This window comes from Filicampus tigris, chromosome 13 (assembly GCF_054856515.1).
Source record: "Filicampus tigris isolate MCC_2025a chromosome 13, RoL_Ftig_1.0, whole genome shotgun sequence".
Classification (NCBI taxonomy): Eukaryota; Metazoa; Chordata; class Actinopteri; order Syngnathiformes; family Syngnathidae; genus Filicampus; species Filicampus tigris.
The window spans coordinates 1450962-1466294 of NC_141229.1; the positions used below are offsets into that span (position 1 = coordinate 1450962).

General features: G+C 48.1%; 1 protein-coding gene across 1 annotated transcript; it reads left to right on the forward strand.

Annotated features, from left to right (window-relative positions):
• Positions 1 to 1796: 1796 nt before the first annotated feature.
• nsd2 (nuclear receptor binding SET domain protein 2) lies at positions 1797 to 14761 on the forward strand. The gene is given in 25 exon segments (XM_086048937.1): positions 1797 to 2002; positions 4362 to 4950; positions 5142 to 5420; positions 6546 to 6711; positions 6801 to 6964; positions 7191 to 7490; positions 8048 to 8177; positions 8284 to 8369; positions 8432 to 8564; positions 8643 to 8755; positions 8846 to 8935; positions 9016 to 9142; positions 9208 to 9236; positions 9238 to 9409; positions 9562 to 9741; positions 10553 to 10709; positions 10786 to 10988; positions 11073 to 11176; positions 11741 to 12010; positions 12128 to 12244; positions 12731 to 12872; positions 13145 to 13251; positions 13474 to 13575; positions 13577 to 13670; positions 14204 to 14761. Coding segments are annotated over 24 exon segments (4104 nt in total). The 5' UTR covers positions 1797 to 2002; positions 4362 to 4386; the 3' UTR covers positions 14479 to 14761.
• Positions 14762 to 15333: the final 572 nt, after the last annotated feature.

Here is a 15333-nt window from a genome sequence, read left to right on the forward strand (position 1 = left end):
TATTAAAAAGCGTGTCGACTTGTTCCATGTGATCATTACTTTAAAACGGACATGTATACTCAAATTATTGTTAAAGAATATTTTTAAAATGAGCACAAAGAAACGTCTGCTGTAAAGTAAATGCATGTCGTCTTTTTTAAATCACAGATTTCTAGCGAACATGTTAATCGCATGACCATGACATCAATAGAAATACAATATGATTGCTTCGGTCGTATACTGCTTCCCTTGTAAAACATGGTATTTTACTAAACAAGGTACTTTAACTTGGCACTTGAAGTGTCATACACTATGTTTACAGTAAGCAAGCCTGACGTCATGGCTCGGCATAATTATACTGTGCGTATCCTTCTATTTTTTAAATGCTACACTTGATGCACATCAACAAGCTAAATTGTACTGCAGTAATAGGAAAGCTTAAAATAGGCCTTTTCTTTGCAGGTTAGATAGTAAGTGCAGACTAATGTAATTTTTGATTGTTATTGGTGTGTGCAGGCCCCACGGCAGAGAATTTTGAATAGAATATAAGTAACGAGTTTCATGGTCACTTCTTTTACGGTGGTTAAAACAAACAAGTTGTTGAGAACTGGGAGCGCTAGCAGCATCAGCCCATCCGAGCCCACCACACTGCCTTGTTGTTAGCATGAATCAGGGAAAACATATTACATAAGTATAAACATATTATCACCTCATCACATGATACCATGTACAGTAAAGTGGAAGTCAACCAAAACATATTTTTATCAAGAATATTACGTTGCCACTTGCTAAGCACACCTGACTGGAATACACTGATTTCTCTGCGACGTTTTCATCCTATTTTTTGTCTCTCAGGTGAAAATGCCAGTGTGTGGCATATGGTTGTTCCAATAAGTCTGAGAGGAGCACTACATGCACATTTCATCAGTAAGAATGCGATTATAAAATTTCTCTTATAAGGTATATGTCCGACTGCTACTCAAAGATTCGTCTGCATCATGTTGTCACAACCATTAACAATCAACTGAAGGCAAAGCCCGTCATAAAAGAAAAAAAAAACTTGCTACAAAATGGAAACCTATAACCTCTATAAGTCACGACTCACGATACTGAGAAAATACACTCTGAATGGTCGAGGCAAACAGTGAAATTCACGAAGCAGTGAGGCAGATTCTTTTTTTTGTGGCTTCACTTCTCGCTACAGCGAGTAAGCCTAAGCGGCATTGTTAGTCCTTCATAAGTCTGTGCTTCAAACCCCCATCCTCAGCACTGTGAGGCAGATGTGCCAACCACTTGTTCACTGCGCCGCCCATGATAAACAATAATACAGTGAGTGGACCCCCGGTCCCTATCTACTGTGAATCGCCAAAATCGGTATACAATTGACATCCATTGAAATGCATTGGGGGGAACTGAAAACTGAAGAGAGTCTTGAAAAAAAAGCTGATAAACATTTAATATGCGTTTTCCACTAATAATAGGGGGGGGGGGACATGGTAAAACAAAACGTCCACCCAAAAACAAACAGATGTAAAAAAAAAAAAAAAGAAAAGAAAAAAAAAACATCCGAGAAAATGCGAATCCGCGATTATGCGGGGGTATACTGTTTTCAAATCCATTATTGGGTTTGCCCTGGGCCCTTAAAATGACTCCACCCCTGAATATGAGCAGCGGTTACAGCATGGGAGCCTCCAAATGTCCAAAAGGCTTTACATAAAGTGTTCAAGTGTTTTACAATTTCATGGAAAGGAAGAAAAAGACCGATTTTTAATGATCGTAAATGGAGGCGGTAGTGCGGTCATCTGCTTATTATGGTTTTTTTTTTTTTTTTTTTTTTGAAAGGACCCGTGTGCGTGTGCGCTACCGACCAATCACGAATGAGCATTTTTCGCGCTGGTTGGCCTTCCAGTTTGAGTTGCCCGCAAAAGCCTTTTTCACTCCACTTGAATGAAATTCGTCCCTTGACGCCATGAAGCAACTCCGCGTTTCCGTCTAAGCGGCCGCCGGGACGTCCAGCCAGCAGGTATCGCCCCCGAGCGCCGCCGTTCGCGTTCACACTCAAGGCCGGGCCGACACGAGCCAACTCGGCGACTTTTTTCCTGGGAAAGGGAACACTTGTCCGGGGGCCCAGCATCCATTTTAAGCGAGAGGCGGCTAGTTAGCTGATGCTAACCGTGGCTGCTACTTTTCAATGGGCTTCAATGGGCTTCGCTGGTTAGCATTTCTTCTAAACGAGCTGTCATGGCGCCGACAAAGTGACTCTTCTGACCGAGTCGGAGCCGAACACTTAACGCAGACGACCGCAGTCGCTGAACCACCTCAAGTGCTATTCGGTTTTGGGTTGAGTTTTTCTCGCGATGATTTTTTTGGCCTTTGTGTGGCGGCTTTGTCTAGTTGCTGCTTAATGGTTGACGATCGCGAGTACTTCGAAATGGAATAATAATACAGGTCCTCGTGATTAAAATAGCATCTTAAATAGTACACGAGGACGACTTAAGTTTGTGATTTAGAAGTACGTCTGCACAGAGGCACGAAGTTGGAACAACCGCCAGGCGCTCGCCAGACAAGATGAATCGATCCACGATGAAACTCCAACATGGCTAATAAATGTCATCGATTCTGCTGGAGTTGCTGCTTTCCATGCGCGTTTTTCTTGGACGTGTCAGCTGTTCGCGTTTCCGCGGCTTTTCCAGACGCCGATGCGCTCATTGGGCATCGCTGCACGCGGTTCCTGCCCTCCTCCGTGCACCCCCCACCATCACAGACTGCAGCTAGCTGATAGCGTGTCCGTAGTTTCTCCATGGGGGACTCTGATTTGGAAGGGGGCCGGGGATAGCGCCTACCTGCTCGTCTGTAAGTGTCGCTTTCGGTGCGTGTAAGTCGAAGTTGCGATCAATTTGAACCCCCCCCCCGCCAAAAAAAAAAAACATCATGCAGGAAACCAAACAATGCAACTGGAACATTGTGTGACAGGTGCAGTTTTCTCTCGAGCCCCAAGCGTTGCGTTCATTGCCTCACTATTCATTTTGGACAAAAATATGTTTTAAAGTTTCTAATTTGAGTGGGGTTATTCAGAGATGGGCACTTGTGTCGTTACGTACAACTAAAGTACAGTATATATTTTACAACAGTGACTAACAAACAGCAACACGAGCAAATGTAGCCTGTTTTTTTTTTTTTTTTGGTGTGTGTGTCGAAGGGTTCGCAACTTGCCGCAGAAGTACCGGTACTAAAAATACGTGGTATTGTTGCATTTTTGACGGCGAGGTATCACAGTATTTTTCTATTACCAGTGTACGGTGAAACCGCGCATACATATTAGATAAACTGTCCAATGCAGTTTTGCCTGACAAAATAGCGTGACGTTACGTCCCCACTAAATTGCAAAATTTGAAACAATCGTGAATTATGGTTTTCCACAGCAGTGGTTCTCAACCTTTTTTATTTTTTGTGGTGATTATACCCCCTGTGAAATATTTTTTCAGTGAAGTACCTCCTAACCAGCACACAGCAAACACAGTGCTGCTCCATTTGGTGTGGTATCTCTAGAACTATTTGAGATAAAAGGGGATGATTAAAAGAGAGAGAATAATTAACTTAATTGTAAATCAGGATTTGTGCACATCGAAATAATTGTCTAATTGTCATTCTTTCAGCTCAGCATGAGAATCGACATTGTTTTAGTGTTTTGTGGCGTACTGTTTACTGTTTCTATGTTATGAATTCATTGTTTTAACTGTCATTGTTTTTATACAAGTATGTGCGTTGTCTATTTTAATACGAGTACGGCACTTTGTGTGCAGTGATAGTTGTTTTTAAAGTGCTCTATAAATCGAGTTGAGTTAAAGCGCGTGAAGTGGTGAAAATATAAAAAAATAAATAAATAAAAGTTTTGGGACTTGGTCTCTATCAGTGAGCTGTCCTCTATTGTGTGTGTGTGTGTGTGTATGTTTAACATATCCACCACCATAAACCATAAACAGAGGTTCACTGGAATATCATTGTTTTACCTCCTGACACAGCTGTTAAGAATGCATTAAAGGAGAAGTCAAGTCACAAAATTTCTTCACAATAATATGTTCTTTGTGCCTCCACGTACTGTGACACCCGTAAAACTCTCAAATTCCTTTTGACAGCCAGTTTAGTCTGAGACTGTGAAAATCGTTAGGCGTAAACCCAGCGTAAGACAAAATGACCTTGGACTTGTTAGGAACTTGAAGGTTTAGACTTACTTGAGACTTGGGACTTGAGGTGATCTTACCGATGACGTCACTTGACCCGCTCAAGACAAAATGACGTGGGACTTGCCTCAGACTTGATGGTGAAGAAAGATTTGAGACTTGCACATGTGTGACTCTGTCCCATCCGTGCTGTCTTGCCAGAGTGCGCGAAAAGGACTTGGATGGAATGGACAGCAAAGGGAGCTCCTTGCCTTTGATGCCCGAGCCGGCCAACCCCGTCAGCATGAAGCAGCCGCCAGAGTCCCGCGGTGACCCCTCCCTGCTCATGGACCAGGCCGCCGCGCAACTGGCCGCCACCTTGCAGGACGGCGTGCTCCAGAAGATGTCGGGCCACGGCCACGAGAGGCTCAAGGACCTCACGTCTCTGGTGCTCAACAGCGACCAGGACGCCATCCCCAAGCTGTGCGCCGCCGAGACGCCCGTCCTCAAGGGTGCCGAAGCACCCCCTTCCAGCGGAACCCATCAGCACGCGTGCGTCGGTGCGCGCGGCGAGCCGGAGCTGAAGGTGACCGTCCCCCAGGTGGTCAGGGCGCCCGACTTTGAGCCGTGCTCGGCCAGCGGGACCAGCCTGGCCGCCGCCGTTGTCGAGGGTGCGGCATCGGCGCCTGAGGAAAGACAGGAAGTGAAGAAGCGGCGAGGTAGACCTCAGAAGCCAAAACCTCAACCCAACCTCAGTTCTTCCGCCGTACCCGAAGATGCTCTCGGTTCTGCTTTGGACGCGGCGGATGAGGTTAGTTTTTGCTTGTAGTCGACTCGATCCACCTTCTATTTGTTAGGAAGTTCAAGAAATACAGTGAACTCCAGCTATCCAAACTCATGTTGAACGGGAGTCAGAACACACCTGCCACCATTTCGATTGCCTCTAATTAAGCCCAAATAAAGTTGCGATTTTCTAATAGGCTTTTCCTGACATTTCTGTAGTCACAAGCCACGGTCCGCAGAGAGCTTCCACAGCGTCAGAAGGATCTCATTGTTCAAAGGTATCAGTCAGGAGAAGGGTACAAAAGAATTTCCAAGGCCTTAAATATGCCATGGAACACAGTGAAGACAGTCATCGTCAAGTGGAGAAAGTATGGCACGACAGTGACACTACCAAGAACCGGACGTCCCTCCAAAATCAATGAAAAGATGACAAGGGAACCGGTCAGGGAGGCTGCCAAGAGGCCGACGGACACATTGAAGGAGCTGCGGGAACTTCTGGCAAGTACTGGCTCTTTAGTACGTCTGACAATTTCGAGTCTTCTTCATATGTCTGGGCAGTGGGCTAGGGTAGAAAAAACACTTGGAATCTCCCAAACACATGTGGTAAATTGTGTTATGGTCCCATCAGACACCCACGATTGACCTTTTTGGCCATAATTCCAAAAGGTATTGTTTGGCACAAACACGACCTTGCAGAAAGAACACCGTACCTTAAAACGAAGCACGGAGGTGGCAGCGTCGGCATGGTTTGGGGATGTTTTTCGACAGCTGCGGGGGCCTTTGTCAAGCTGGAGGGAATTATGAACAGTTCCGCGTCGCTGTTGATACAAAACCTTCAGGCGAGAAAACAAAAACAAAGCCTGGAAATGTTACCTACTAGAACAGCTGAACATTAGTTCAAGTTAATCAGAGGCCTTTTCAATGGCGGCAGATGTGTGCGGACTCCCATTTAACATGAGTTTGAATGTGATTGCATATTTCAGAACACAGCCACGTGCCCAGTTGTGAGGGGGTGTGCACTTGTGCAACAAGACGCTCTCACTTGATTATTTTTACTTCCCAATTCTGTGGTCTTTTTTTCTTTCCCCCAATTGAGTTGCACAGTGTATAGTGTTCACGTCAATAGTGTAATTTATCTGGCTCTTTTTTTTTTTTCTGTCCGAAAAACTTGGCAGTTGAATGGGGTGCCGAAAAAACTTTATATTCTATCGCTCTGCACTTTCTGCGGATCCTTCAAAAGTTCTCAATGGGCCTTACAAATGACGCGTCATCCGCTGTTGTCCAGTTGCGTAGAGCCTGAAAAAAAAAAAGACAATTTCATTTTGTTGAGCGTTGACAAACGTCAAAGACTTCAGCTCGTTTTCATGCAAGATTGTTCATGGAAAGCTGCAATCGCCTTAAAAATGCTCGATGCAAAAGCATTCGCTTAAAATGTCATCAAATATTCCGATGAAACATTGAGCCCATAACGCCCACTCCTTGCGATTTGCGTTTAATTCTTCTTTACACTTGGAGTGAGCTCTGTGGTCACAACTGAAATGGCCACAAAAGATGATTTACTCTCAAAAGTGGGATTCTTCCCCCGCCCCGCCCCCCTTTTTTTAAATTTCGTTGTTCTTGTAGCCCGCAGTCGTCTGCGAGCCGTCGCCAGACGCCACAGAAGCGCCGTCGTCTTTGCCGAGCAGCTTCTCTGTTGGCGACGTGGTATGGACCAAGGTGTCGGGGTACCCTTGGTGGCCCTGCATCGTGACCACCGACCCTGAACGCAACCACCACATCAAACCCAATGGCGAGTCTCCTCTCAGATGGCCCAAAATACAAGCAATTTGAATCGTCCCTCTAATCTGTCTGTGTGTGTGTTTTTTTTTTTTGAAATAGCTAAAAGCAGGTCAGGCTTCCTTTACCATGTACAGTATTTTGGAGATGCTCCTGAGAGGGGCTACGTTTTCGAGAAGAACATGGTGTCCTTCGCCCGGGAGAGCCAGTACCAGGAGCTCAGCCTGCGCAACAAGCAGCCGGCCTCGCGCGTCCTTCACAAAAAGGTACTTGAACCTCGCTATTAAGTTAAAACAAAACAGTGGCATCTTGACCTGCAAGTGCCCTAACTTGCGGGTGCTACGCAAGCATTTCCAAATATGGGCAAGCTTGCAGCTGGACGCTGTTGTCCTTGCGCGCTGTCCCGCGGGAACACCAAGAAACCTAAGTGCAGGTACCTCTGCGATTCCTTTTTGCTCGTGTCCCAACGGCTGTCTCGCCGTTCCCCTCCAGACGCTTCAATCGGTGCCCCGGAAACTGCGGCCCCAGTGGAAGATGGGCGTCATCCAGGCCACCGAGGCGCTGGCCATGTCGCTGGACGACCGCTTGGCCAACTTCATTTTCGTGTACGACGACAACGGGCCGCACCTCAACCCCTGCATCCTGGACAAGCTGAAGCCGGAGCCCAGCATGGAGGCGGAGGCCCGGCTGTTGATGGGCGTGGCCGTGGCCAAACACGGCCAACGGCTCAATGGAGCCCATCTGAAGACGAGCCTGCAGAGGAAGAAGAAAGAGGCGGCCGCTCAGCTGCAGGTTCGACACTTGGCACCGCCGCGCCCGTGGTTCTCAAATTGTTGGCGCCAAGTGCCACCTCAAACAACAACAAAAACCAAACAAGTATTGCCAAAAGGCCAACATTGCAGTACAGTCATGTAGTAGGCCCAAGTGTTCATCTAAAATGAGGCAGCGGTTTTATTCCTAAAAAGTGTACTTACGGTAATATTACTGTAAGCTACTCTAACATTAAGCACAGTTTGAATGTTAAATATAGAACAAAAAAGGAGCTTTTGATTCTATTAAAATGTTTTGCACATTAAGGTTAGATAAAAATTTTACCTAAATGTTTAGTCTTTGATTGTTTCTCAACATTACAAAATGTAAAAATAAAAAAATTGAAATACTCACGTTATTCCGTCTTTGAACATTAAAATTGTGCCTAAATGAAGGAACGTTTAAATACAAACTAAATGATTCCGTTTGAATGGATGGGACATAAAAGTGAAGTACAAATTGGAGCAATCACTGTTCCGCATAGTTCCACTCGCACAGTCGCACGCGGATGTGATGAATGTCAATGTTTCACTTGACAGGAACCGGCGGAACCTCTCAAGAAGAAGCCAAGACCCAAACAAGCTGGCTCCCCTCTAGAGACGGGCGGGAGGACGAAAACATCAACGGCTGCGGCCAAGAAGAGGACGCTGGGAGAAAGTTTGGCTGCAGGTCAATGGAAATGTTGCAACTGGACACTTTTATGCTAGCTTCCTTTTTCAAACGCTCCCAAACCAATCAGAAAGTTGAAAAACTACTTTCATGGCTTGCTTTTTAGCTAAGAGAGGGATGAAGCAAATCCCCAAAAGGACGACCGCGTCGGATGCAGCGGTGGACCAGCAGCCCAAAAAGAGGCGAAAAAAGGTGAGTTTGGCTGAGAGGAACCTGCAAACGCACGAACTCGGAGCGTTATTCATAATAAACAGGAGCAGGCCTGGATGCCGGCGGGAGCCGACGACAAGCCGCCGGGGAGGAGGAGGAGGAGGAGGAGCTGGAACGCTGACAAAGACGGCAACGGAAGCAAGAAAGAAGTCAAAAAGCACAAAGGCCTTCTTGCAGGTACAACTCCAATCAATCCACAGCATCAATCAATGGCCCTCCCGACTACTTTGTCAAAGTGTTCCCGCCCTCCGCAAGACCAAGAAGCGGAGAAACCAAAGCGCAAAAGGAAGCGGAAGCAGGACGGGGAGAACCTCGGAGAGCCCCCCAAGACCAAAAAGAGGCGCTCGTCCCTTTGTCCCGAACCTGAGGTGAGCGTCTTTTGACATGACGAATGAGGCCGACCTCGCTTGAGCTCGCTTGACCTCGCTTGACCTCGCTTGACCTCTGGTCGTGCGCAGGCCTCCGGAAGCGAAGGCTGTCCCGGCTCTCCCAGCGACAGCCTGGACGGGATGAAAAAGGGAGAGCGCAAGAAGGAGTTCGTCTGCCAGGTCGCTGGCAAGCTCCGGCCGATCGTTTGGATGAGCGGCGAAGCAGAAGGCGCCTTTACCTTTCTTGTGCTGTGGCGCAGGTGTGCGAGCGGGCCGGCGAGGACTTGGTCCCCTGCGAGGGGCAGTGCTGCGGCATGTTCCATCTGGGCTGCCTGGCCGAAAGCTCGGAGCCCGACGGCAAGCCGCTGTGTCGGCCGTGCGGCGCCGGTGAGCGCGCCTCGGCTTTGCCGGCCGCCGACTCCTTTGCGCTGACGCCTTGTTTCTTGGGCCAGGCGCGCACCCGTGCTTCACCTGCAAGCGGGTCGGACGGCGACGTGCGGCGCTGCCACGTGGCGCACTGCGGCAAGTTCTACCACGAAGTGTGCGCCCGCCTCAGCCCGCTCACCGTCTTTGACAACAAGGGCTTCCGCTGCCCGCTGCACACCTGCCTCAGCTGCCACTACGGCTGCCGCACGCAGCACAAGGCCGCCAAAGGTCAGCCGTCCGCGCCGGCAAAATGCCACACGGGCACTTGACTCAACTCCGCTCGCTCGCTTTTTTGTTTTGTTTTGTTTTTTGCCACCGTCACCAAAGCTTGAACGAGTGCGACACGCTCGGCTCCCACATTTCGCCTTGTGCGTTTGCAGGGCGGTTGATGCGCTGCCTGCGCTGCCCGGTGGCCTACCACGCGGGCGACCAGTGCGTGGCGGCGGGCAGCGAGATGATCACCGGCACCGCCATCGTCTGCACCAACCATTTCAACGCCAAGAAGGGCTACAGCCACCACAGTCACGTCAACGTCAGCTGGTGCTTCGTCTGCTCCAAAGGTGGCGCGCAAAAACCTACGTTGCGCTATGGTCAAAAAAAGAAAGAAAAAAAGATGTACAAAGCAAAAGTTACCTTTGCGGCTACTTTTTAAGCCACGCGTCCTTTTCAACAAAAAAAGTCAAAAAGATGTTCTGACAAAACTCAAAACACTGAAGCAAGCAGTGCTAACTTGCTCTTTTGTAATTATTACCGCAACAGAAAAATTAGCTCCGGCCGATCTTTCAGACACTTTTTATACAACGCACCCCTTTCAGCATCCCAGCAGAGAAAAAGGTTCAAAGTTTCTCTCTACTGCACACACTCTTAAAAAAAAAAAAAAAAGAAAAAAGTAGCAAACATTCAACTTTAAGGCTGCTTTCAGTGGTAACTTATGAGTCATTCTTTGCAGAGGATAAACAATATACAGTATGCCTGAGTGTTGCTATTATGTCTCTCTACATGTTGCGCATTCCAGCCTCAGCTGTTTGAAGGCTTTCGAACACTGCGACACCAATGCTATCCGTTAGCCCATCAATGGTGTTTCCCATTCTATGTTAGCCTTAAGCTAGCGGCCTCTAGTCATTCCTTCCTCAAGGCACCACTGTTTTGCCAAAAAAAAAAAAAAGCACGAGGAGGCATTCAGCTGATGTCGAGACGATTTAAAAGCCTTTCGGCACCCCGAACGGAGGGCGCGCCCGCCCTCTCTTCCAAACGCCCCCCCAAAATGATGCAAATATTACATTTTAGCCCGCTTCCGGTTCGAACGTTTGCAGCATAGATAAAAAAAAAAAAGCCCCAAAGAAAAGCTGCTGTAATGTGTGCGCCGTGCAGGAGGTCAGCTGCTGTGCTGCGAGTCCTGTCCCGCAGCCTTCCACCCCGACTGCCTGAACATCGCCATGCCCGACGGCAGCTGGTTCTGCAACGACTGCCGCGCAGGCAAGAAGCCCAAATACCGAGACATCATCTGGGTCAAACTGGGAACGTACCGGTGAGCGCCGCCGCGGACGCCGCTACGTTTCCCCCGCCGAAACCTTTCTAATTGCTCCGCCGTTGCTCGGCTGCAGGTGGTGGCCCGCCGAGATTCACCACCCGCGCAACGTCCCCACCAACATCCAGCACCTTCGCCACGAGATCGGAGAGTTCCCCGTCTTCTTCTTCGGCTCCAAGGACTACTTCTGGACCCACCAGGGCCGCGTCTTCCCCTACATGGAGGGCGACCGGGGAAGCAAGTATCAGAAAAACGGCATCGGGAAAGTCTTCAAGACGGGTAAAGATGCAAAAGTGGAAAACGCCAATCGGAATGCCGGCAGCTCATTTCAAGCCTTTTCTTACCCGCTTTTCTTTTGGTCAGCGCTGCTGGAGGCAGAATCTCAATTCAAGGAGATGAAGATGAAACAGGAGGCCAAGGAAGCGCAGGAGAAAAACCGAAAACCGCCCCCGTACAAATTTATCAAGGTGGGATATAAAACCTTTGCGACAGAGAATATGGACGCAACAGGCTGCGACATACGATCAGACAAAAATGACTTGGTGAAGCAGCGTGTGGCTCATTATCCAAGGTTAGTTTAGAAGGAGCTTCGTAGTACAGAGGAGCTACGGACCGTGAATCGCGAAAATCTGCAAATCAAAATTGAAATGAATTTCAGGGGAGGGGGGGGGGCGGTCTTTAAAAAAAATGTTGATAAACATTCAATTTGCGTTTTCTACACAAAACTGGGGAAATGGGAGGATTATTTTAATTAATAATGAATGATAATTTTCAAATATTGATCAATATTTGAAAAATACACCGCCAAAGCATTTTCAGAAACGCTGCTAATTCAATTTGCGTCTTCCGTGAAAAATGTTGGGGGGGGTGGGGGGGTGATCAAAAACAAACTTTCATTAATTAAATATTGAAATGACCACAACTAATTTCAAAATGCGGATCGAAAATCTTGCCCCCAAAGCTTTCCTCGTCCGCCGCACGGGCGCTCTTGGTGACGTCTTCTTTCTCGGCCGCCCGGCTTGACTTTTCAGGTCAACAAGCCGGTGGGCAAGGTGCAGGCGTACGCGGCCGACGTGTCCGAGATCCCCAAGTGCAACTGCAAGCCGTCGGGGGAGCGTCCGTGCGGCTTTGAGTCGGAGTGCCTCAACCGCATGCTGCAGTACGAGTGCCACCCGCAGGTGTGTCCCAGCGGCCAGCGCTGCTGCAACCAGGACTTCACCAAGCGCCTCTACCCGGACACCAAGATCATCAAGACGCCCGGCAAGGGCTGGGGCCTCATCGCTCTGCGCGACATCAAGAAGGTCAAACGTCCAAACCGCCTCAGACCATCGACCAACGCACGCGCGGCGGTCGGCGCATCGAGCGGGCGTGACTTTTGATTTGCAAGCCGAGCTTTGAAATGTTTGTCCGTCCGCCAGGGCGAGTTTGTGAACGAGTACGTGGGCGAGCTGATCGACGAGGACGAATGCCGGGCCAGGATCAAATACGCTCACGAGAACAACATCACCGACTTCTACATGCTCACTATCGACAAGGTATGTGGCTGCTGCCCCCAAAGTCAACCTTACGTTATTTTGTTTTCCCTCCGTACTCGTGTAGTTCCTCTGATTTGCTGACAATTGTTACTGCTGCTGACTTCCGATTTTTGCATCAAGATTACATACATTTGACAACCTCTAGCTACTGGTAAACATGTGTGACTTTTTTGGGCTTTTTTTTGTAGCGTTTATGAATCCGTGTATAAGATAGTGGGACAATTTGGTAACTTTTTGCCCCCCACCCCCACCCCCCCCCCCCACAGCCCCAAAATTGCGTGTTCTCCCGAAATGACGTATGTGTGCGAAGCGACACGAATGACGCGGTATTGCGTTGGGAACGTTACATGACAGTGGACTGTAACGTCACAGTTGCCAATACTACAAAAAAAAAAAAACGCCACCCTGACCTTCTTGTTGAAACGGTTGCAAAGAGATGTTGGGCGTGTCACGGTAACGTCCTGGCTGTTGAATTTGCCTCCCAAGGACCGAATCATCGACGCCGGTCCCAAGGGGAACTTCTCTCGCTTCATGAACCACAGCTGTCAGCCCAACTGCGAGACGCAGAAGTGGACCGTCAACGGAGACACGCGCGTCGGACTCTTCGCCATCTGCGACATCCCGGCGGGTATTTTTACACGCTCGGAGGCCGTCGCGACAACATTCACGCGGTCGTGTCCTGTGCAAAGCCAGGGATGCTTGCTCTTGCCAACTTAGCAACTCCATTGACAAATTTAGCTACTTTTTAAGATGTCCAGCCACTTTTGCGGCGTTGTTGGAGACTCCGTGAATAAACAGCACGCCATCAATTTAAAAAAAAAAAAGACAAAAAAAAAAAAAAAAGGTACGCTTCAACTTTTGAAACAAGTCTGAGCCGTTGGTGTCCATTTTGGCTGGTAGGCACTGAGCTGACGTTCAACTACAACTTGGACTGTTTGGGCAACGAAAAGACGGTGTGTCGCTGCGGCGCCCCCAACTGCAGCGGCTTCCTGGGAGATCGCCCAAAGGTAAATTCCCTTTTATGTCATGGCTGTATATTTACATACCGTACACAGTATTCTAGAGATTTTTTTTCCGAAAGGGATTAAATGCATTCCCATTGGTTCCAATAGAGAAATCAAATCTGAGATCCGAGCGATTTGAGTTTTGAGCGTGCAACGGGTTGGTCGTAAGTCAAGGGGCCTGTGTCTTCTTTTGCCATCCTTGATTGCGTTACCTGGCGTCGGCAGAACTCCAACGGTCAGGCGGCCGATCCCAAAGGCAAGAGGCTGAAGCGCAAGTACAGGAAGCGGCGCTCGGAGGGCAAGAAGTCGGACGACGAGTGTTTCCGCCTGCGGCGACGGGGGGCAGCTGGTCATCTGCGGCAAGAAGACGTGCACCAAAGCCTTCCACCTGTCCTGCCTCAACCTCTCCAAGAGGCCCTTTGGTCAGCGCACACGCACACACACACACACACACACAATGCAACAGCTCTCACCATGTTTGACCGTTTTGAACAGTAATGCCAAAGTTGCAAGTGAAGTCGCCTGTTTATAGTCACATTAGACATGGTTACAAGTATTCTAACAAAGGAACTACAATGTGGAATTTACCCAAAATGGCCGCTTCCGACAAAAACAGCCCACTTCCCGTTCATTTCATGTCCACCTAATTTCAAGTTGATCAGCAAAACTGGTGCCAGGGTTGAATTTTTTTTCAAACTCTTCAAGGGAGGTGCCTATTGAGAAAAATTGCACAAAATGGCCACTCCAGACCAAAAAGGTTTACTCCCTGTTTCATTTCAAGCAGGGTGGGGTTTTTTTTTGGTAATCAACACGGCCACGCCATTTTGAGCTGAACGGTCAAACAGGTTACTGGAGGATTCTTATTTTTTATTTTTTTTTTTCAAATTTTCTATGAAGCGCTACTGAGTAAAGTTTGAAGAAGTATGTTCGAGTAACGTTTAGCGTTTGCCGTCAGGTCGCTGGGATTGCCCGTGGCACCACTGCGACGTCTGCGGCAAGAACTCCGACGCCTTCTGCCAGCTGTGCCCAAACTCCTTCTGCAAGGCCCACCAGGAGGGGGCGCTGCGCGCCTGGCCGCCCACGGGCCAGTTGTGCTGCCTGGAACACGACGAGCACCAAGACGCCGCCCTCGCCGCGGTCCTCGCTGCCGCCGCCGCCTCCGCCGCCCGTCCCAAGGGCCCCAGGAAGGCCCAAGTCAAGAACGCCAAGAGGAAAGCGGCCGAAGCTTAAAAAGTACAAAGAAAACAAAAGAAAAAAAAAAAAAACGTTAAATCTTGGTCATCAGGGAACAAGTTCGCCGGTTACACTTTTTCAGGTTTTTCCTTTTGTCTTCCTGCACTGAGCTATCCGCTTCTTCTTCTGGAAAATGTCCACCAAACTGCCTTTTTTTTTTTTTTTTTTGTAAAACATCTTTAGAGTAAGTCAAGACTCGTACTCAAGTAGCCTTCTCCTTCGCATGTAGTTTCCATCGAGACCAAAAAGTAGCAGTCATAAATTAGCAGGATGCATCCAACATGTTGCCAAATGTATTTTTTTATTTTAATATATAGAGTATAAATAGTAAATATATATGTATATGCCAGTAATGACTACCTTTTACCATGCTTAGTAACATCCCTAATAGCTTTTTTTTTTTGTGATAATAGAAGTAGTAATAATAATAGCTCATGTTGGGGGGAGGGGGCAGAGCTGCCCTGTGACAAACACTACTGAGACGTTGAAGGGCTCCAAGCACATTTTGTACTCTTCATTTGGATAATGTAGTTTTTTTGGGGGGAGGGGGGGGGGGGGGGTCTTATTAAAAAAGGTAAAAGTTCTTGAATCGTAAAAAGGTGGCAAGTCAGTTCTCAAAGACTGAGTGCTTGTATGCACCTTGAGTCCCTTGAATGAAGAATCGGCACTTGAATACACCCTGAGTTATGAAAAGGCGGCTATAGTCCACTGTTGTTGAATGCACATCCTGAAAAAGCGGCTTCTGTTAGTTTGAAGGAATCAGTTCACCAATGCACATTGGGATATGAAAAGGTGGCTTCAGTCCAAAACATTTTTTTTGTAACTTATTTTACCAAGTTAGTCCCAATAAGA